This window comes from Pongo abelii, chromosome 17 (genome assembly GCF_028885655.2).
Source record: "Pongo abelii isolate AG06213 chromosome 17, NHGRI_mPonAbe1-v2.0_pri, whole genome shotgun sequence".
NCBI classification, from domain to species: domain Eukaryota; kingdom Metazoa; phylum Chordata; class Mammalia; order Primates; family Hominidae; genus Pongo; species Pongo abelii.
Window position 1 is genome coordinate 77674053 of NC_072002.2, and position 21956 is coordinate 77696008.

Below are 21956 nucleotides of genomic sequence, written 5' to 3' on the forward strand. Positions count from 1 at the left end.
CAGCCTGGCCAAGATGGTGAAACCCTGTCTCTACTAAAAATACAAAAATTGCTGGTGCAGTGGCAGGCGCCTGTAATCCCAGCTACTTGGGAGGCTGAGGCAGGAGAATCGCTTGAACCTGGGAGGCAGAGGTTGCAGTGAGCTGAGATCACGCCACTGCAGTGCAGCCTGGGCAACAGAGTGAGACTCCATCTAAAAATAAATAAATAAATAAATAAAAATAAACAAATTACTGGATTTTGATGCAACATTTTGTTCAAGGTAAATCTTTATGACTGTGGTTACCTGTAAGTTTCCTGTTACTGTTCTTATGTGGGTCTTGGTTATACTACCCTCATAGAATGGGTTGGGGTGTTTTCCTTCATTTTTCTTTGCTGGATGAGTTTGGATTGATCTGTTTTTTGAAACTTCGGTAAAACTTACCTGTAAAGCTATATGGGCCTGATATTTTTTTGAGACATTAAAATAAAAAACCTTCTATATTTTAAATGGTTATATAGGGGCCAGGCGTGGCTCATGCCTATAATCCCAGCACTTTGGGAGGCCAAGGCTGTAATCCCAGCTACTCAGGAGGTTGAGGTAGGAGAATCGCTTGAACCTGGAAGGCGGAGTTTGCAGTGAGCTAAGATTGCACCACTGCACTCCAGCCTGGGCAAGGAGTGAAATTCCGTCTCAAAAAAAAAGTTATAGGACTATTCAATTTTTGTTTTGTTTTGTTAACACTGGATTTTACTCCATTGTCCAGGCTGGAGTGCAGTGGTGTAGTTACTCCACACTATAGCCTCGACCTCCCCAGGCTTGGGCGATTTCCCCACTTTAGACTTCTGAGTAGCTGTAGGACTACAAGGTGTGCACTGCCACACCCAGCTAACTTTTGTTTTTCTGGTTTTTTGTTTTGTTTTGTTTTTTGTAGAGATAAGGTTTTGCCATGTTGCACAGGTTGATCTCCAACTCCTGGCTCAAGCGATCTGTCCCTCTTAGTCTCCCAAAGTGCTGGGATTACAAGTGTGAGCCTGCACCTGGCTGATAGGATTATTTAGGCTCTTAATTTTTGTTTATTTAGTACTATTGGTAAAACATATTTTTTCTAAGAATTTGTCACAAAATTGTTCATGATATTCTCTTTTTAATCTCTGGCGAATCTGTAGCTGTGTCTCCCTTTTCGTTGTTAATATTATTTATAAGTGTCTGCTCTCTTTTTCTTGCCAGAGGATGTATCAGTTTTTCTTGCCAGAGGATTTATCAATTGTACTAGTTTTCTCGAAGAATCAGTATTTTGCTTTGTTAATGTTTTCTCTTACATATTTGGTTTTCATTTCACCAATTGCTACTTCTTATCATAGCCTTCTTTCAATTTTGGATTTATTCAGTTGGAGGTTTGATTTTTTTTTCCTTCCAAGTTCTTTTTTGGAGACAGAGTCTTGCTCTGTCGCCCAGCCTGGATCTTAGCTCACTGCAACCTCTGCCTCCTGGGTTTAAGCAATCCTCCCGCCTCAGGCTCCCCAGTAGCTGGGACTACAGGCGCCCACCACCACTTCCAGCTGTAAGGTTTTTTTTTGTATTTTTAGTAGAGAGGGGTTTTACCATATTGGCCAGGCTGGTCTCGAACTCCTGAGCTCAGGTGATCCACCTGCCTCGGCCTTCCAAAGTGGTGGGATTACAGGCGTGAGCCACCACGCCCAGGCTTCCTTCCAAGTTCTTAAGGTGCATGCCAATCAAATTAATGTTCTACCTTCTTTTCCAGTATAAGTATCAAAAGATACACGAGTTCAATTGAAAAATATATATATATATAAATTTCCCTTTATATATCTCCTTTTATTGCAACATATAGATTTTGATATGTAGTTTTTCTATAATTGTTTAGTTCTAAGCGTTTTAAAATTTTGGTTGTAATTTCTCCTTTCACCTGTGAGTTGTTTAGAAGTTTGTTATTAAGTTTCCAAACATAGAAATTTGTATAATGTTACTTTTGGTGTGTATTTTTCCCCTTGTGAAGAACTTACAAGGAGTGGAAATTTGATTTGACTATTTCACTGCATCATTAGGACTTGAAAGTTCTCATGGTAGGGTTTTATTACAGGTTAATTTCAGCTTAACATTAATGTTTTCAATACTTATTTAACATGCTTGAAGACTTCTTAAGTAAAAATTCCTAAGTAAAATCTTAAGTAAAAATTCTAAGAGGAAGTAAGAACCCCAGCACCCTATTGTGAGGTTAGAAGAATAAGAAAGGGAGTCTGGACTAATTTTAAACAGAAAGAGGAGAATTTCACTGTGGTGGGGAAATATAGTAAAGATAAAACTCCCCTTTTTTGGTTTCTTTGTAATTCAAATTGGGTGATCATATGCAGGAACTTAGTTCTCAGTAATGAGTAACATATATAGGGAAAGATGCAAATCCATGCAGGCTTCTTGATCAGAGGCATAGTTAGTGAAATACATCAGTGGTTCTGCTGTCTGACTTGTTTCTGCTTCTCTCTGTTTGCTTTTATAGGTAGAAGAAGTGAAAAAGCACCAACACTGTTTAGCATTTAGCTCCTCTGGACCCCAAAGCCAGACTTACTACATTTGCTTTGATACTTTCACAGAATACTTAAGGTGGCTGCGTCAAGTCTCCAAGGTAAGCAAAGCACTTAAACCAGGAATCGACTCAGCTTCTAGCTGGCTACAAAGTTCCTTTCTGCTTTAGCTGGGTCTAAAATATGGTTAGTTACACACACTTTTTTCCCCCCCAGATACTGCCAGTGATTAGCAATTTGTAGTTTTTTAAAAACTAATTTTGCTTGAAAAGTGGCTTTTTAAAAATTGTTTTTTACTTGCCCAGTTTTGTTTATACTTAAAAACAAATTGGTCTGTAAACAGGCATTACTATCTTAATGCTGTAGATAAAAAACATGAGATTGAGAATATTTGAGGGACTGGCCCAGGGTAAGACAACTATAAAACCACAAAATACCCAGAGAATTGTTACAAATTTCCCTTCTTTCTCTGACTGTTTTTTCATATAAATAGTCTAATATTATACCATCTCTCCTTCACCTTTATTCTGCCTTTTCAGTGATTTAATTTTTTATCTTATTTTGGCCATTTTATATTCCTCTGATTTAATAAGATCACCATGTCCCATGAAATAATATATAGTACTTTTGGCCAGGCACGCTGGCTCACTCCTGTAATCCCAGCACTTTGGAAGGCTGAGACAGGCAGGTCACTTGAGTTCAGGAGTTCGAGACCAGCCTGGCCAAAATGGTGAAACCCCATCTCTACTAAAAATACAAGAAAATTAGCCAGGCATGATGGTGTGCACCTGTAGTCCCAGATACTCGGGAGGCTGAGGCACAAAAATGCTTGAACTGGGAAGGTGGAGGTTGCAATGAGCCGAGATTGCACCATTACACTACAGCCTTGGTGACAGAGTGAGACTCTGACTTAAAAAAAAAAATATATATATATATATATATATAGTAATATATAATTATATATATATTTTATAATATATATAATATATAGTACTTTTGTGTTTAATGTAAACCAGAATAACATTATAAATAACACAAATAAATGCTGATATTTCAGGGAACCTGTGTAAGAATGTTTTTATATCTCATTTAGAGAATTATGTGTAAAATAATGGGGTGGTTTGCAGTCCTTAGTGCCTTGGTTTGGGTGTTGTTTTTGAAATGATGAAATCTCTCTAGGGTGCCAGGAGCATTACAATGGAATATACTTTCATATTTTTGAATTGATAATTTAACTTGTTATCCAAGTTCAGTGTGATTCAGATTGCTGTGTGATGTAATTATTTGTCAAGTGAATGAGTAAGGGAATAACTTTGGAAAACAGTTAAGAGAAAATTTGAGAACAGTATCTAGAAAATCATTTTGAAATACTGGCCGCATTTGAATTACCAGGTAAAAACCATTGCCTGATGATGAGATATCATTTAGGAGAACTGGTTTCTCTTCCTTTTAGAGAAGAAGCAATGGGTAGAGAGTTTCAGTTGATAGGGCTTAGAAAATTCTCTCAACTTAATAGACAAATGGAGGTTCTAAATGTGTAAGGCAGCACTCCTGCAGGAAAAAGTAGGGAAGAGAACCCTTGTCCTTCAGACTCACATGTAGAATTAATGTGATATTAGAAGTATACTTGTCTGGTTTTAAAATTATTTATATGTTTACAAATGTGAGGAGATGAGGAGATATTAAATAACATTGGGCTTTTATATTTATAATTTATCATTTTTATTGTGCTTTTGTGTGCATTTATATCAAAGTGGTTTTATGGGTTGAAAGCAGTGAGTCAATTGCCTACACTCTGCATTATTCAGAATAAAATGCCTAACTAGGATCAAAGTGGAGCACATTTCTTTCTGTATAGAGATGTTGATATTTTAAATTAACTTTTAAATTATTAACTTTTTCTTTATTTTGGAATATTTTTATAATTACAGAGAAGTTGCAAAGATAGTACAGAGAGTTCTCAAACATAGTTTCCCAACCCCCTCACTCAGTTTACCAGATGTATTACCACAATATATCTCTCAAGTATAAGAAACCATCATTAGTACATAACTCTGAACTAACCTGTGGAATTTATTTTTTTGTTTTTGTTTTTGTTTGAGACAGAGCCTTGCTCTATTTGTCCAGGCTGGAGTGCAGTGGCACAATCTTGGGTCACTACAACCTCCGCCTCATGGGTTCAAGCAATTCTCCTACCTCAGTCTCCTGAGTAGCTGGGATTACAGGCATGTGCCCATGCCTGGCTAATTTTTGTATTTTTAGTAGAGGTGGGGTTTCACTATGTTGGCCAGGTTGGTTTTGAACTCCTGACCTCAAGTGATCCGCCCGCCTTGACCTTTCAAAGTGCTGGGACTATAGGTGTGAGCCACTGCGCCTGGCCTTTATTTGGATTTCACTAGTTTTTCCATTGCCTTTTTTCTGTTTCAAGATCTAATTCAAGGTACCACATTGCATTTGATTGTCATGTCTCTTTTGTCTCCTCTAGTGTGTGACAGTTTTTCACTATTTTGTTTTTCTCTCTCTTTTTTTTTTTTTTTTTTTTGAGATGGACTCTCGCTCTGTCGCCCAGGCTGGAGTGTAATGGCACGGTCTTGGCTCACTGCAACCTATGCCTCCTGGGTTCAACCAATTCTCCCGTCTCAGCCTACCGAGTAGCTTTGACTACAGGCATGTGCCACCATACCCGGCTAATTTTTTGTGTTTTTAGTAGACACGGAGTTTCACTATGTTGGCAAGGCTAGTGTCCAACTCCTGACCTCATGATCCGCCTGCTTCGGCCTACCAAAGTGCTGGGATTACAGGCGTGAGCCACTGCACCTGGCCTACTTTTCTGTGTTTTTCATGACCTTGACAGTTGTGAGGAATACTGATGAGGTATTCCTCAAAAGCGCTGAAATGCCCTGCAGTTGTATGTAGACAATAATTCACACACATATACATATATAGCATACATTTTATACTTACAATAAGTGGAGCTGAGTATTTCCAAGAGGGCAGAGGGACTTTGATTTGATTATCTTAGATTACTGGTATTGACTACAACTAATTAGAATAAGACCTTCTTTCCTTTTAGAAAGGCTTTGATTAGAGAAGCTGTGTAGTGTTGGGGTCAAGAGTTTGAGTTTCAAAGTAAGGCAGGCATGGATTCCACCATTTCCTGGCCATGTGGCTATATCTAAGTTCCAAATTTTAAACTTTTTCATCTAATAAGGGGAATAATAATAATACTAGTACTTACCTTTTAGGGCTTATATGAGATATGCATATAATAGATTTATACTGGCACATAGTAAGTGAGTAGAACTAACTCAATAAAATAATTTTATGACGGTCATCCTTGATGGGTCAAATAATATTTTAAAGTATTATCTATTTGTATGTGTATTTTCAGCAGATAAAGACACAGGTCTTAGTTTGTCTGAACAAGTTACCTTTTGCTGCTCTTAACAACCATGGCAGCCTTTTGGGGAAAGGATGGCAGACATTGGGGAAATGATTTCCTCCTGAGAAGTTGGGGTGGGGAACAGAGGGTGATACATTTTAGTAAATGCAGACTTTTTTTTTTTTTTTTCTCACTCTGTCGTTGAGCCTGGAGTGCAGTAGTGTGATTTCGGCTCACTGTAACCTCCACCTCCCGGGTTCAAGCAATTCTCCCACCTCAGCCTCCTGAGTAGCTGGGATTACAGGCGTGCGCCACCATGCCGGGCTAATTTTTTTGTATTTTTAGTAGAAACGGGGTTTCACCATGTTGGCCAGGCTGGTCTTGAACTCCTGCCTTGGCCTCCCAAAGTGCTGGGATTACAGGTGTGAGCCACCGTGCCTGGCCTAGTAAATGCAGATTTTCAATACAGTACTTTTTCCTTCTCCAGTTTTAAAAACCAGATATATATTTCAAAAATGTTTAGCAGTTACAGTTAGTGAATTAAGGACAAATGAATTGTAAAGGACTGATTAAAAGAGGTTGGATATTATAAAAGAAATGGGTGAAGGAACTCCCTGTTTGGGTTTGAATCCTATATAAAACATGGCCACACCCTTCTTTAAGCATTATGTGTTGAGGATAATCTTTCGATAATGTCTTTTCCTTTTTAACCTAGCATCTAGGGAGAGTAGACTAGAATCTCACTCCATTTGGGAATATATGCCTACAGGGAATTTGACATGGATAAGGCTGATTGTTATAAGCTCCTTCAGCTTCCAGTTTCCCCCTTCAATTGTCATCTGCTCTTCTTCCTAGGTAGGTATTAGGAATGATATATAACACTCACTGTTACTATGGAAATGTTTAGTTTCTTTTCTTCATATTGAGAAACAAAACATTCTCAGAATGGATAGTCTTTACATCTTGATGTTTAGATAAGGATTCATTTTGATAAGGACCTAAAAGAAAAACAAACCAACAACAGAAACAAAAGTTTCTGATTGTTAGTAACTGTCCCCACCCTAGAGTAGGAGGGCAAAAAAGAAACAAATTTTCATTATTTTTAAATTAAAATGAATTAAGGAAGTAATTTAAAAGGAAAGTTCTTTATTTTCAGTTTATTTTTCTGGATTTTCAGCTACAAGAGAAGTGTTATTTTTTGTTCTAATTTGTTTCATTTGATTTTGGGAAAATTTATAGTTTATTAATCAGATGTGTTCTACCACGATAGGCTTTTATATACTTATTATTTTTAAACTTTAGCACTTAATATTGCTTGCCAAAATAATACCCAAGGCAGTCTCTTTAGAGTTTTTATTTTGGATGTGTATTAGTGGTAGACACTGTGGGAGAGCTGTTTTGGGAGGATTACAATATTGGTTGTAAATTAATTCCTAAAATATTAATGCACAGCATGCTGTAAAAATTGAGTAAACCTCCTGTTATATACAGTGTAAAAAATGGCTCTGTTTGTTCAACATAGGTGCATGTATCCAGCATGTTTTCAAAGTGGTTAGAGGGGCAGTGATGTGAAAAGGCTACGGCTAAGCTGAGGGAATACAAGAACGTGGAGAAGAGCTCCTATCAGATATATGAGTAACTTGATGGAAATGCTGACCTGGATATCCATCTTGATGGTCCACTTTTTAAAGTGCATTCATTGTGGATATGTTGATTGATCCTGTGAATTCTTTTCAAAGTTAGGCTTTCATGTGAATCTGTAGCATGTCTTAGTTTTAATTTAAAAGTTTAGTGACTTCTGTAACACCACATTATTCTACTTTAAAGTCTGTTTCTTGGCCGAGCGCGGTGGCTCACACCTGTAATCCCAACACTGTGGGAGGCTGAGGCGGGCGGATCACTTGAGGTTAGGAGTTCAAGACCAGCCTGGCCAACATGGTCTGTACAAAAAATACAAAAATTAGCTGGGCATGATGGCGGGTGCCTGTAATCCCAGCTACTCAGGAAGCTGAGGTAGGAGAATCGCTGTTGAACCCAGGAGGCGAAGATTGCAGTGAGCCGAGATTGCGCCACTGTGCTCCAGCCTGGGCGACAGAGCAAGATTTCATCTCAAAAATAAATAAATAAATAAATAAAATAAAATAAAAATAAAGTATTTTTCTTTATTCCATGGAAGATTAAAAGTGGATTCACGTCAGTGACTTAGTGTTGTGTCCCTTTTTTTTCTTACTCTTTATTACAGAAAATGTCAAATATTCTGAAGTAGAGATAATTGTGTAGTAACCCCCACACACCTGTGACTTGCCTTCCATAGTTACCATCTCCTGGCCAGTGGGCTGTTATCGGTATGCTCCCTTTCTCTCTGGATTATTACAAAGCAAACCCCAGACATTATTTCACTCACAACTATTTTCACAAGTGTGTGTATAACTCTAGAAGATGAGGACTCTTCTTACAATTACTCTTTTTACAACACCGTTATCTATGTGTGTGTGTTTTTTAAAGAATGGACAATTCAGATAAAGATTAGAGGGTTGATTCAGGTACCTTATTCCTGAAATAGTGATGTAGCATGTGGTACCCAAGAAAATATACAACACTTGTGGAAAAGGGCATATTGTGAGCTACGCTTTTAACTTTTTATTAGACAGATGGAATGCTCTCAAATATTGGTTAGCTAGATGAAAATGAGAACAGTTTACTACATGGCACATTTCTAAGTTCAGTATTTTGAATCTGAATAGTAACATGACTGAATTGAAAGTGATGGAGCCCTGCAGTTAGGGACACGATGTCTAATCTTAGGCATTTTATCTTAAACATTGTACCAGTTCTCTTGTGTAGGGAAAAGGAAAAGGCACAGCATGACCTCTTCCAAGGACCTCAAACCTGGCCGGTTTAGTTGGTTATAACATGGTGACGATGAAAGCAGCATTGTAAAATCAGGCCTCCTGGAGGGCCATGAACCTGTCTGCATGTCTCTTTCTCTGTGTTGATCAGTGGCTGACAGTTGCAGGTGACTGTGACTGTCACAGTCGTTATCTCTCCTGCTGTGTAGCTCTCAGTATTAACCATAGTGTTTAATTCTAGGCCATTGACTTGAGGGAAAAAGTCACTGCAGTGAACTTATGGTTGCCGTGACTTGAGTGCACCCTAAACATGCACAGTGTAGGCAAATCGGAGCCACATTTCATGCCAAACGATCCCATGAAATGAGCAAACATCACACTTTTAAAAAAGAGTAAGACACATGGTGAATCACAATTGAACTTTTGGTTTCACTTGCTTAAAAACAATGTCTTACTGTCTAGATTTTACTGAAGGAATACTTATCAGTTGAGTCAAATCATTCTAGTATAACAAGATTGAGGTTTCCAGCGTATCAATTTGTGTTATTAGATATAATTACAAGGAACCCTTTAATATGACTTAGACATCTTTTACCCATATTTTGCCTCTTAACTTGAAGTGTAGTTCAGGAAGTCTGCTGCCTTTTGTTAGCATGGTCTGCCACTTGTCCTTTAGGGATTGTGCTGTAGTTTGTAACTTTGAGGTTGTAATGATAAGAAGCTTTGCTATCAATACTGTTCTACTGAGGAGTCAAGGGCTTTTCTCGAAACCCTTAATTCACATTTTACACCCATTTTTTTTGGATGAAGAATCAAGGGCCCTTTGATCTAACAAGCCTACCATAGAATCTACATGGAATGAAGGGGCTGGGTGTAGTGGCTTACGCCTGTAATCCCAGCACTTTGGGAGGCCAAGGCAGGTCGATCACCTGAGTTCAAGACCAGCCTGGCCAACATGGTGAAACCCCGTCTCTGCTAAAAATACAAAAAAAAATTAGCCAGGCATGGTGGCAGGTGCCTGTAATCCCAGCTACCCGGGAGGCTGAGGCAGGAGAATCGCTTGAACTCAGGAGGTAGAGGTTGCAGTGAGCCAAGATGGTGCCACTGCACTCCAGCCTGGGCAATGAGAGCAAAACTCCATCTCAAAAAAAAAAAAAAAAAAAAGATAATAAATGAAACTGTGGGTCTGAATGACATGAATCCTGAGAAGATTGCCCTTGTACCAATTCTGTAGTGACAAGAAAAGTTTGTGAGAAAAGTTTGGAAATTTAGTATATGAGATATTTGGGTATAGGAAGACTTCAAGGAGGCAGTGGGCAAGCTGAGTCTTTTAAGGATAAATAGGTGTTCAACATGAAGACAAGAAAAGTAAATTCATTTCAGGAAGGATAGGTCAAGTATGTGCAGAGGCAGTTTGCAAAGATATCCTGTAAAGATCATATCACACATGTCTGAGAAGTGTGAAAAAAAAAAAAAAAAAAAGAAGCTAAAGTAAATGAATGCTGGCCAGTAAGTTTTCCTGCTAGTTCCATTTCATTTTCTTGTAGAAATATGACTGTAAGTTACCTAGTATTATAATTAACTTTCCAATACAGTAATGGATTTGTTATATAAAAAATTACATTATGGAATCTTTGTTACAGTTAGAAAGCAGCAGTCTATGAAGTTAGAGAACTTAGAAATTCATCTTTGAATTTAGGGAGAAGGTAACATTTTGGATTGTATTAAGTTTTTTGTTACACATAAAATTAAGTTAGTAGAAAATAATAGAATGATCTCTTTACAGATATAATTATGCTTCATCTGTACCTGTCTTATTTCCTCACTGCTAATCCCTTCTATTCCTTTTTTTTTTTTTTTTTTTTTTCCTGTAGTGGCTCTTGTTTCTGAAATCCTAGTTAATATATTACTGAAGAAGAGGTTTTCACTTCAGTTCTAAAGTTATTTCAGTTTAGAACTATTTAATTTTATTTTCTCTAAAGTTTTATAATTTAGTTTTAAATGGCAAAGATACCTAGTTTGCTTATCGTCTCATAACAAAAGAACATGTTTTTGTGAAGCAGTGCTCATTTGTATAATTAGACTATTGCCATTTTAAATGCATTCCATGTACTTCCGTCTTCCTTCCTCCTGTCTTCTCATCTCTTCCCCCTTCTTTCTCCAGCTGTGTTGGAATTAGCAGTTGTTGTTCTCACTGTCCAGCAAGGAGAGATGGGGAGAGGGAGGGAGGAAAGAGAGGACTCTTCTGTCTTTTCTTTGTGCCAGGCACTAGGCTCCATGTGGATTGCCAGGACCTCAGCAAATGGAAATGTGTTCCTCATGTATTCTTGGTGGAACTCTGGAAAATTTTTCCCAGGAAACCTTAAAGAAGTTTGGTTGGGGTCTGTACTTCTGTTATTATACTTTAAAATACTTGTGGGTTTGATCTGTATAATGTTATCTTTAATAAAATAACCTCTAGGGCTCAAGGGAGGAACTTACAGCTACATTTTAAAGTTGTAAAATGTTGTTTTAATATTGGTAAGGGCCCTCGTAAGGTAGTTGACAAGAAGGGAATATTAATATTAGCTGCAGTTTTCTAAAATAATTGTGCTACCAGTTATTTGACATTTTCTTTGAAAGCATTCTTTAGTTTAACCTTGAATTCTAGTCTTCAACAACAAATGACTCTTAGAGACTTAAAATTTGGAAAAGACCAGACTCTCACACCATCCCACCCATGCCTGTAGGCATTTCCAACATCTGTAGTGTCTGATGTGACAGTTTTTCCTTATAAGTGAGCTGAAGTCTGTTTCCTCTAGCTTTGACTCATTGACCTGAATTTTTCTATCTGGTACAACGCAAGAAAATTCGACTCCCTTTCCTATTTAATAACCTCTCAATATTGTTGAGTTACCGGGATCTGTGCCCTGGCACTGCCCTGTCTGCTCCTTAGCAGTCTATTTTCAGCAGAAGTATCCCCGGCAATTCCAACAATTCCTTCTGTCGCTTGGTTCTCAGATACTTTATCTCATAGCTTTTTTTCTGGGTGCTCTCTGATTTGTTGACATCCTTGCAGATCTCATCTGATCAGCACAGAGTATGTGACCATTATTTTCCTTGCTTTAGACATTATGTCCAAAGTGAATTAGTTACCCATTTATATTTGTGAGATTAGCCCTAAAAGAAAATATTTTTGCTCTTTTCCTCCCTCAACTTGTTGACATATTTTCTAAACAATATAATTATTTACTGTACCAAATTGATGCTATAGTGACAACAATAATGCACATAGTAATAACTAACATTTTGGTAACTTTTACTATTTGGCAAGCACTGTTCAAGATACTTTGTAGTAGCCCTGTGAAGTAGGTGCTGATAACAATTCTATGAGGTTGGTTTTTTGTTGATTTTTTTTTTTTTTTTTGAGGCAGGGTCTCACTCTGTCGCTCAAGCTGCTGTGCAGTGGCATGATTACAGCTCACTGCAGGCTTTGACCTTCCTGGCTCAAGTGATCCTCCCACCTCAGCCTCCCGAGTAGCTGGGACCACAGGCATGCGCCACCACTCCCAGCTAATTTTTGTATTTTTTGTAGAGACGGGGTCTTGCCATGTTGCCCAGGCTGGCCTTGAGCTCCTGGGCTGAAGCAGTCCTCCCACCCTTGGCCTCCCAAAGTACTGTGATGACAGGCACAAGCTACTGTGCCCAGCCTGTGGTTGGTTTTTAATACCAGAAGATAATATGTCTTAGATATTATTATCCCCATTTTGCAGATGAGGGAACTGATACATAAAGCATTCAATTACTGCTTTGTGGATTAAGTTCTACTACCTTACTCCTTTTACTTAATTGTACTTCCAGTGTTTTACAGTGGTTGGAAGGGACTGAAAACAAAGATTTAAATAATAACTAAGATTTACTGAAAATATCTCAATAAAATACTTTATATACAGAGTTGGCAGCAGAATCCAGGCAGCCCAGTACTATGACAAAAGGTAGTTTCTCAGGCAGTCTATTTATTGGAGTATGCTGCTAAAAGACACTTGAGCATAGTCACTTTACATTGCTCATTGATCTTCTTAAATGATGACCAAGAGTTACTTAAGAAATCTGAGATGCTTTCTGAGTCATTCAAAGCAGACTGAACTGTTTTCAATGGTGAGGGAACTACTGTTGTCTGATTCTTTGCAAACTGGTCAAATATTGACATATCAGGAACTTAGCATATATGATTAACCAGATATCTGTATCTGGTCAGGTTATATTTTAAAGTTAAATTCTTTTAATCTGAGGGTTTAGACCAATTTAAATATATATCTACCAGGCGGCAGGGCGCAGTGGCTCATGCCTGTAATCCCCCCACTTTGGGAGGCTGAGGTGGGTGGATCACCTGAGGTCAGGAGTTCGAGACCACCCTGGCCAACATGGTGAAACCCCATCTCTACTAAAAATACAAAAATTAGCCAGGCGTCCTGGCACATGCCTGTAATCCCAGCTACTCAGGAGGCTGAGGCAGGAGAGTTGTTTGAACCCAGGAGGCGAAGCCAAGATCGCACCATTGTACTCCAGCCTGGGTGATAGATTGAGATTCTGTCTCAAAAGAAAAGAAATCTACCAGGCATGGTGGATGGTGGTTCATGCCTGTAATCCCAACACTTTGGGAGGCTGAGTGGGGAGGATCACTTGAGGACAGGAGTTCAAGGCAAGCCTGGGCAACATAGCAAGACCCTGTCTCTAAAAAAAAAAAGAAATGTGTGTATATATATATATATGTATGTATATCCTTTAAAGTTTAGTTCCCATTACATACTTACGATTTTTTGAGTCCCCAGTATTTTTAACCCAGAGTATTAAATTTTCTACACCTACTCTGAAGTGTTAAATTCTTCTACCCCCTGGTCTAATTTATTATTTTATAAAGCAGGAAGTAGTGGAGTAATTGGAAAAACAATCTGTGAACTCTGTATTAAACATACTGAACCTTGTATATTAGACTTGGAAATTAAACATCAATTTTTTTTTTTTTTTTTTTTTTTTTTTTTTTTTTTTTTTTGGTATTTAGAAACAAAACAGGCCAGGTGTGGTGGCTCACACCTGTAATCCCAGCACTTTGGGAGGCCGAGGCAGGTGGATCACAAGGTCAGGAGTTCGAGACCAGCCTGGCCAACATGGTGAAACCCCGTCTCTACTAAAAATACAAAAATTAGCTGGGTGTGGTGGCAGGTGCCTATAATCCCAACTACTCAGGAGGCTGAGGCAGGAGAATTGCTTGAACTTGGAAGGTGGAGGTTGCAGTGAGCCGAGATTGTGCTACTGCACTCCAGGATGGGTGACAGAGCAAGACTCCATCTCGGGGGGAAAAAAAACAAGTAGTTCATTTGTAGTAGTAGAACCACTTGAATAGTATTTGTATTATGTATTTTAATAGAAAGCTAGAATGTAAGTTTTTTTTGTGGTTCATTTCTCTTTTGTCAAGGCGATGACACCTTTGGGGGAATGCTGCCATGACGTTCAGAAACATTCTCAGGTAGTAACATTTTAAAGAGATTGTTTATACATATTTTGCCAATAAGGAACTGAGGAAGGAACTCTGAGTTCAGATTTGATCTCCACCCAAGCTGAACTCTATTTTTTTGTTGTTACTGAGAAACACAATGGGGTTTGTGTGTGTGGAAGGGAGATAACTGTTAGAGTGACATCGGTGGCTCATGATTTTGGAAAGCTGTTAGTGACATCTCCTCTGACCCTATACTGTTGCTTCTGACTCCTAAAGAGTCCACATTTTCACTTTTGGCCTCATGATGCGCTCACTGGACAAATGCAGCAGAAGTGTCTGCGAATATGTGGCTCATTTTGTCAAGGGAGGGGACTGTGTCGGCACTGATGCTGTCGATGTGGAGCTCTGAGGATTGTTCTTGGCCGTGTGTGTGCTCTTATGGCACCGCTGCATCCTCTTTAGTGAATTACAGTTATTTAGATGTGTGTGTCCTCAAGAGGCTAAGCTTTTGGAGACAAAGACTGCATCTCTGCAGTACCTGGTACAGTTCCTGGTTCATAAAAGGCAAATAACAAATGTTTATTGAATGATTCATTCAGGTTAGCTTGATGGCCCTGTGCATGCTGCCTCCTCATCCCCATCCCCTCACCTCTGCTGGCAAAGAGAGCTGAGGATACCTTGGAGGATCTGTTGGTCTGGAGTTCTCTTGATTGGCTTTTTAAATATTGTTATAGCTTGGTCCTTGAACAGTGAGCCAGAGATTTTGTTTTGTTTTGTTTTCTTCCCCAGCCTGCAGTTCTTTCCATACTCTTATTTTTGGGTCTTTTAACTATATTTTAACAGGTACCTCATAGCCCATCATTTTAAAATCATAGATCCTACTTCTCCCAAATGCTCTTGCCCTCACAGAATACCATCTCTCATATTTATTTATTTATTTTTGAGACAGAGTCTCGCTCTGTCGCCTAGGCTGGAGTGCAGTGGTGTGATCTCAGCTCACTGCAACCTCCGCCTCCCAGATTCAAGAGATTCTCTTGCCTCAGTCTCCTGAGTAGCTGGGATTACAGGTGTGCGCCACCACACCCGGCTAATTTTTGTATTTTTAGTAGAGACAGGGTTTCATCATGTTGGTCAGACTGGTCTCAAACTCCTGACCTCATGATCTGCCTGCCTCGGCCTCCCAAAGTGCTAGGATTACAGGCGTGAACCACTGCGCCCAGCCCATCTCTCATTTTTAACCTATTGATGATAGCCTGTCTGGATTTTCCTGTTGTATTCATTGATTTGCTATGTCATTACCTCGAATCATTTTAAATGTTGTATAATTTGCGTAATCTTTTTTCTTTTTTTTTTGAGACAAGATCTCCCTCTGTCACCCATGCTGGAGGGCAGTGGCACAATCATAGTTCACTGCAGCCTCAAGCTTCCGGGCTCAAGGATTCCTCCCACCTCAGCCTCCCATGTAGCTGGGACTATAGGCATGTGCCACCACACCTGGCCAATTTTTTAATTTAATTTTGTAGAGATGGGGTCTTGCTGTGTTGTCTGGGCTGGCCTCAGTCTCCTGGACTCAAGTGGTCCTCCCGCCTCAGCCTCCCAAAGCGTAGAGTTTACAGGCATGAGTCACTGTGCCTGGCCCATATTTTATTTCTTATATATGTTTTTCCATCTCATTTAACCATTTAAGAAAAAGAAATCGTGAGATTCTGAAATTCCAGGTAGAATTTCATAAGTATAAAACTGGTAGCTTTGATATGCTTTTATTGGAACATTATGAAGATATATGATGTAATTAATTTTTATTTATTTATTTATTTATTTTATTTTATTTTATTTTATTTTTTTGAGATGGAGTCTCACTCTGTCGCCCAGGCTGGAGTGCAGTGGCCCAATCTCGGCTCACCGCAAGCTCCGCCTCCTGGGTTCATGCCATTCTCCTGCCTCAGCCTCCCGAGTAGCTGGGACTACAGGCGCCTGCTACCACACCCAGCTAATTTTTTGTATTTTTAGTAGAGACAGGGTTTCACTGTGTTAGCCAGGATGGTCTCGATCTCCTGACATCATGATCCGCCTGCCTTGGCCTCCCAAAGTGCTGGGATTATAGGCGTGAGCCACCGTGCCTGGCAGGTTGACAGCAGTCTTTCACCACACACAAGCAGAATTATTTGTGCTATTTCAGCTGCTTTGACCGAGCCTTTTAGAGTCATTCTGGTTAATTTTGAGCATGCCCTGCACATAATAAGGATAAATATAACTTTACTAAAGTATAGAGGGGCCAAAATCATCACATTAATGTTACTGTGAACTTTCCCTTGCCTGTGAAAGACGGTTATCCACTAACTGAACCAAGAAGAGTAATGGCAATGATGCAGAGTACAGTCCTCTTGCAAGGGAAGATGAGAATTTCGAAAGCGTGGCAGGGATAGGGTAAGGATAGGACAGATAGATTGGTTTACAAATGCAACCCAGCTACACTCAGAGAAGGGACATTTTTGTCATAAGAGTCCTAATAATAGGCAAAGAAATGACTTAGGAAAGTGTCAAGCTGAGTTATATGTTAGAAATGTGTGGCCACCCATTGAGTCATCTGAAAATTTTGTTGTTCACATTAGCATTTTTTATAGTGCAGTGTTCTTTAGAGGAAATATTTTGAGGACCAAATGAACCCTCCTTCCCTCATGTATATTTACAAGTCATTTGGGAAAAAAAGAGACCACCTGAGCAGGTAGTTGGAAATTATGTTCATTTTGATGTATCTCTCAGGATGTGTCCATTGTGGTAGAAAAGTCCCATTTAATTTACTAACTCAATTAGCCTTAATTTTTTTTCTTTTTTCTTTTTTCTTTTTTTTTGTTCTTGTTTCGTTTTGTTTTTGAGATGGAGTCTCGCTCTTGTTGCCCAGGCTGGAGTGCAGTGGCGCAATGTTGGCTCCCTGCAACCTCTGCCTCTCGGGTTCAAGCGATTCTCCTACCTCAGCCTCCTGAGTAGCTGGGATTACAGGTGCCCGCCACCCCACCCGGCTAATTTTTGTATTTTCAGTAGAGATGGAGTTTCCCCATGTTGGCCAGGCTGTTCTCGAACTCCTGACCTCAGGTGATCTGCCCCCCTCGACCCTATAAAGTGCTGGGATTACAGACGTGAGCCTCTGCCCCCAGCCTGTTATTGTTAATACAGACTAAAACTGACTTTCTATGCCACAGTTACCTTCAACTGATCACAACTTGAATCTCTTCATTTGTAGTTCATTGATGGTCTGGCTGATTGCAGTTTATCCGTATAACTGCTCGACAACAAGAACATTGGCTTACATCGTAGTCTTTTTTATTTTATAGACTTTTATTGCTTGCAGTGGTAGACATTGCTGTGGGGATACTTGGTCTACAGAGCCTCTCCTGATTTTTTAAAATGAATAAAATGGTATTACTGCAGCAACTTGTTAAGGTGATCAGGGCAGGTCTATTAGTCTATAAGACAGGACTTAGTCTATTTTAGAGATAAGGAAACTTGAAGGACAGGTAGGCGAAGTGACTTATTCAAAGTCATGTTGCTAGTAAGTAGAACTGTTCCTACCTACCCCACATACTGTTAAGCTGGTGCCCTTTCTCCTGTATGTCAAGTTTTGTGGACCTCACCTTTGTGCCTTCAACTATCTCATCTGTGGTTATAAGTACAGTAGCTTTTGCCAAAAGGAATTTATATTCTGAGATCCTTTAGAAGCTTTCTGTAACAAAGATTTGAGGCACTTTCTATATATGCCTGTTTCACTTCCCAAATTTCTATAACCTCTTATACTTTTCCTGTAACCTTTAAAATTTTGATTAGGTGCTCACTGGATGGCATCACTGTTGCCCAGTTGGATAAGTTGTGTGGGATTGGAGTGGGCAGAGCCTATGATGTCAAGGAATAATGCCCCATGGGGATTCACCCCTCCTCAGAAATCTGTATTTGGTCAGCAGATGGTCTCTACTGCTTCTCCCGAGGAGGACTCACTGTCTCTGACCACCTTGTCTTCATTTCTAAGGCTTAAACATATCCTGAGGAGTACATCTAATTTTCTTTGCTCTAGTTATGTTATTTTATGATGGGGATTAGAGGAGCCTCCCTTCTGGTGAGATCCAGGTCTTGACCTGATGGCATAGAGTTAATAGTACAGGCTCTTGTTCGAACTCTGATCCTGCTACCTTTTTTTTTTTTTTTTTTTTTGAGATGAAGTTTTGCTCTTGTCACCCAGGCTGGAGTGTGATGGCTCAATCTTGGTTCCCTGCAACCCCCGCCTCCCAGGTTCAAGTGATTCTCCTGCCTCAGCCTCCCGAGTAGCTGGAATTATAGGCACCCACCACCACGCCTGGTTAATTTTTGTATTTTTAGTAAAGAAGGGGTTTCACCATGTTGGCCAGGCTGGTCTCAAACTCCTGACCTCAAATGATCCACCCACCTCGGCCTCCCATAGTGTTGGGATTACAGGCGTGAGCCCCTGCACCCAGCCTGATCCTGCTACTTTTTGAACTAAGTGGCCTTGGGTGCACACTCTGTGACTCAGTTTAACCTTTATCTTTGAAACAGGAGTAAGTTCTTACTGCACAGGGTTGTTGTGAAGATGAAGCTACATATTGTATCTTAAGCTCTTGGAAGAGTGCCTATCACAAAGAAGGCACTACTTAAATGTTAACTATTATTATTGTTACTTGGAAAAGGAAAATGCTAGAATAATAAAGGCTACTTGCTCTGAGGTGTGCATGTGGTTTTTTGATTAATATTTTTTTCATGTATGTAGGTCTTTCTTATTTCAGGCAGGATCTCAGTTTTAATAGCTGCTGTGTAGGTGGGTCACAGTTTCTTTGGATAGCCCAAAATGGTAGTTTTCTCATTTGGGAATCAAGCCATACCTTCTAAGTAGAGTGCTGTCCTCTCTTTGTGGTAGAGCCCTGATGTGCCCAGGTTGCTCTGAGTAGAAGCACTTAAATCTCCCATTCTGTTGCAGCTCATGGGACTGGGCAGCGGTGTAGCTAGTGGTAGCTTTTGTGGTCACCTATGCAGCTCACTGCCTCATGGCCATGTTAACATGTTGAATTTATGTTCTCACGATAGACGTTCCTAGTTCTGCATAGCTCACACAGGACTGCCCTTACTTGTAGCCTCGTTAATGTGGTTTCCTCGTCCTTGTTTCCAGCAGAAACAGCTTGCAGTCTAGAAGGAGGAAAGGAAGCCAATACAACTTGATGCTAAATCATTTTCTCTTAGTTGTCCAAAGGGAGTATTTAGTGGGATGCTTCATTTGAAATGGAATTTGTCTTCTTCAAAGTGGTTGCCACATGAAAGGATGCACCAGATGCAGAGGCCGCCTGGTGAGAAAGGAGGAGGTATAAGGTTGTCTTCTGGCCATTCTTCCAGCAAGATGTTTTGAGAGTCCTCCCAAGTACTCAACGTGGGGTTATATCAGTGAACAAAATAGAAAAATCCTTTCCTTTATGGAGCTTACAATCTAGAGACAAAGATGGAGAAAAAATAAGAAAATTCCAAGGTATAGTAGGCCCTCCTTACCTGCGAGTTTCCCATTTTCAGATTCAACTAACGGTGGATCAAAACCTGCCAACACAGGGGGCTGAGTGTACTATGGCATTTTATGTCAGGGACTTGAGCATCTGTGGATTTTGGTACCTGCTGGGGTCCAGGAACTAATCCCCAGTGGATATGGAGCGTCGACTGTATGTTGGTGATTACCTCACACTTCTCAGAACCTTTCCACACATCCCATTTCACTCACCTTAAAAGCCAGAGTCCTTACAAGGCCTGAAGGTCCCACAGGGTCTGCTGCTTACCCCATATCCCCTGCCCCTTTACCTTCTGACCTCATTGCCAGTCACTGTCTCCTTATTATTAGTGTTCTCAGGTCCCTCGGACATGCCAAGTATGCTCCTTTTACAAATTTGAGACAGGATCTGGTTTTATTGCCCAGGCTGGAGTGCAGTGGTGTGATCAAAGCTCACTGCAACCTCGACCTTCTGGGCTCAAGTGGTCCTTCCACCTCAGCCTCCCAAGTAGCTGGCACTATAGGCACGCACCACCACGCCCAGCTAATTTAAAATTTTTTTTCTTAGTAGAGTTGGTGGTCTCACTATGTTGCCCAGGCTGGTCTCGAACTTCTGGGCTCAAGCAGTCCTCCCACCCCAGCCTCCCAAAGTGCTGGGATTACAGGTATGAGCCACCATGCCTCGCTAAGGCATGCTTCTCTAAGGGCCCTAACTCTGGGTACTTCCTCTGCCTGGCAGCATCTTCTCCCAGATAAATCCTATCAGCCAACTTCTCCTGTTTTTCCTTTCTAAATGTGGTCTTTTCAGTGGGGACCACTCTCACTAACCTATTTAAATTACAATCCACCACCTTCCCAGCAGTCTTGACCCCCTTTCTCGAGCTGGTTTTTTTTTTCCCCTGTAGTGCTTACCAATTTTTTTTTAACATATAATTTATTTATTTGTAAAGAAAGCTTAATAGGGGAGGGATCTTCATTTTGTTTTCTGAAGTATATTAAGGGCTCACCTAGAACAGTAATTGGCACCTCTAGTAGATATTCAGTAAACATGTTGAATGAATGAAAATGAAAAGTACAATGGAAAAAATAAAGAAGGGTTGCATTAGTTTCCTGTGGCTGCTGTAACATATTAGCAAACCCTTGGTGGCTTAAAGCAATAGAAATTTATGATCTCACGGTATATATTGCACATATAACTATCATCCATCTGATATATGGAGGTGTATGTGTTGTATTAAAAATTGTTTTCATAAATGGAATGTGTCATGCTGCAGTTTGCATTTGTATCAAGTCAGATTGATACATATGGATCTAGTTCCTTCATTTTAACTGCAGCTCTAAGCAACTGGTTCTCTTTCTATCCTGGTTTCAGAATGTGTAAATCCCAGAGAAGTCTTCTGATTAACCTAGCTTGGGTCCCATGCTAGCACCTGTTGGATCAGTCTGTGGCTTCAGCAGATAGGACACTCAGATTGCTCAGACCTGGAGTGCATGCCTACCCACGAATCCAGAGCATCTGGGTACTTTGTTTGCAGTTCCCCTTAGGATCATGAGTTTGAAGGAGAAAGGATTTGGGGCAAAAAACACACATTTCTACTGAGGCTTCAAGTTTGGGCTTGGACAGTACATCCTCTGGGAATCCTTTTCTGAACCCTGGGATTCTGTTCTGTGTCCTTGCACTTCCTATTCTTGTAACAGTTATCATGTAGTATCTTAATTACCCTGTCCTCTTGATGTGTGCTCATTCAGGGCAGAGACTGTGTCTGTCTTGTTTTCCTGTTGTATCTCAGGAAATAAAAGGCCTGCCACACACCATTAAGTAGATGCTCAACACATATTTTTGAATGAATGATTCCGCTAACTAGCAGAGCTTTCAAACTCACTTTCTATAAACAGGTTCCCATCCACTTCCTATGAATGCCATAGGAATCCTGTGTGGAGTGGTGCTTTTGCACCTACTTTCAGGCCCATTAACATTCTATCTCTTTTTACATCTTTCTTTATATGAGTGATTTGGCCTTGTTTGGAAGTTTCTTTTTCTTATTTAATAGTGAAAATTCACAGAAAGATAAAATTGGTAAAATGCAAACTCAGACTTTCTCGGTAAAGTCTTTAGAGATAAGTCCTGCCCAGCCTTTCTCACCCCAGTATACCTTTAGCTTTCATGTGTGCACAGTAATTTCTCCTAAGCTCAAAT

The 21956-nt window shown here is 39.9% G+C and overlaps 1 protein-coding gene across 1 annotated transcript in view; it reads left to right on the top strand.

The window, feature by feature from the left end:
- The window catches only part of PHLPP1 (PH domain and leucine rich repeat protein phosphatase 1), a 256881-nt gene that overhangs the window by 119628 nt on the left and 115297 nt on the right, over window positions 1-21956 (top strand). Inside the window, exon 3 of the mRNA XM_002828274.5 lies at window positions 2498-2623. Within this exon, the coding sequence (XP_002828320.4) occupies window positions 2498-2623 (126 nt within the window). The remainder of the gene's footprint in view (window positions 1-2497; window positions 2624-21956) is intronic.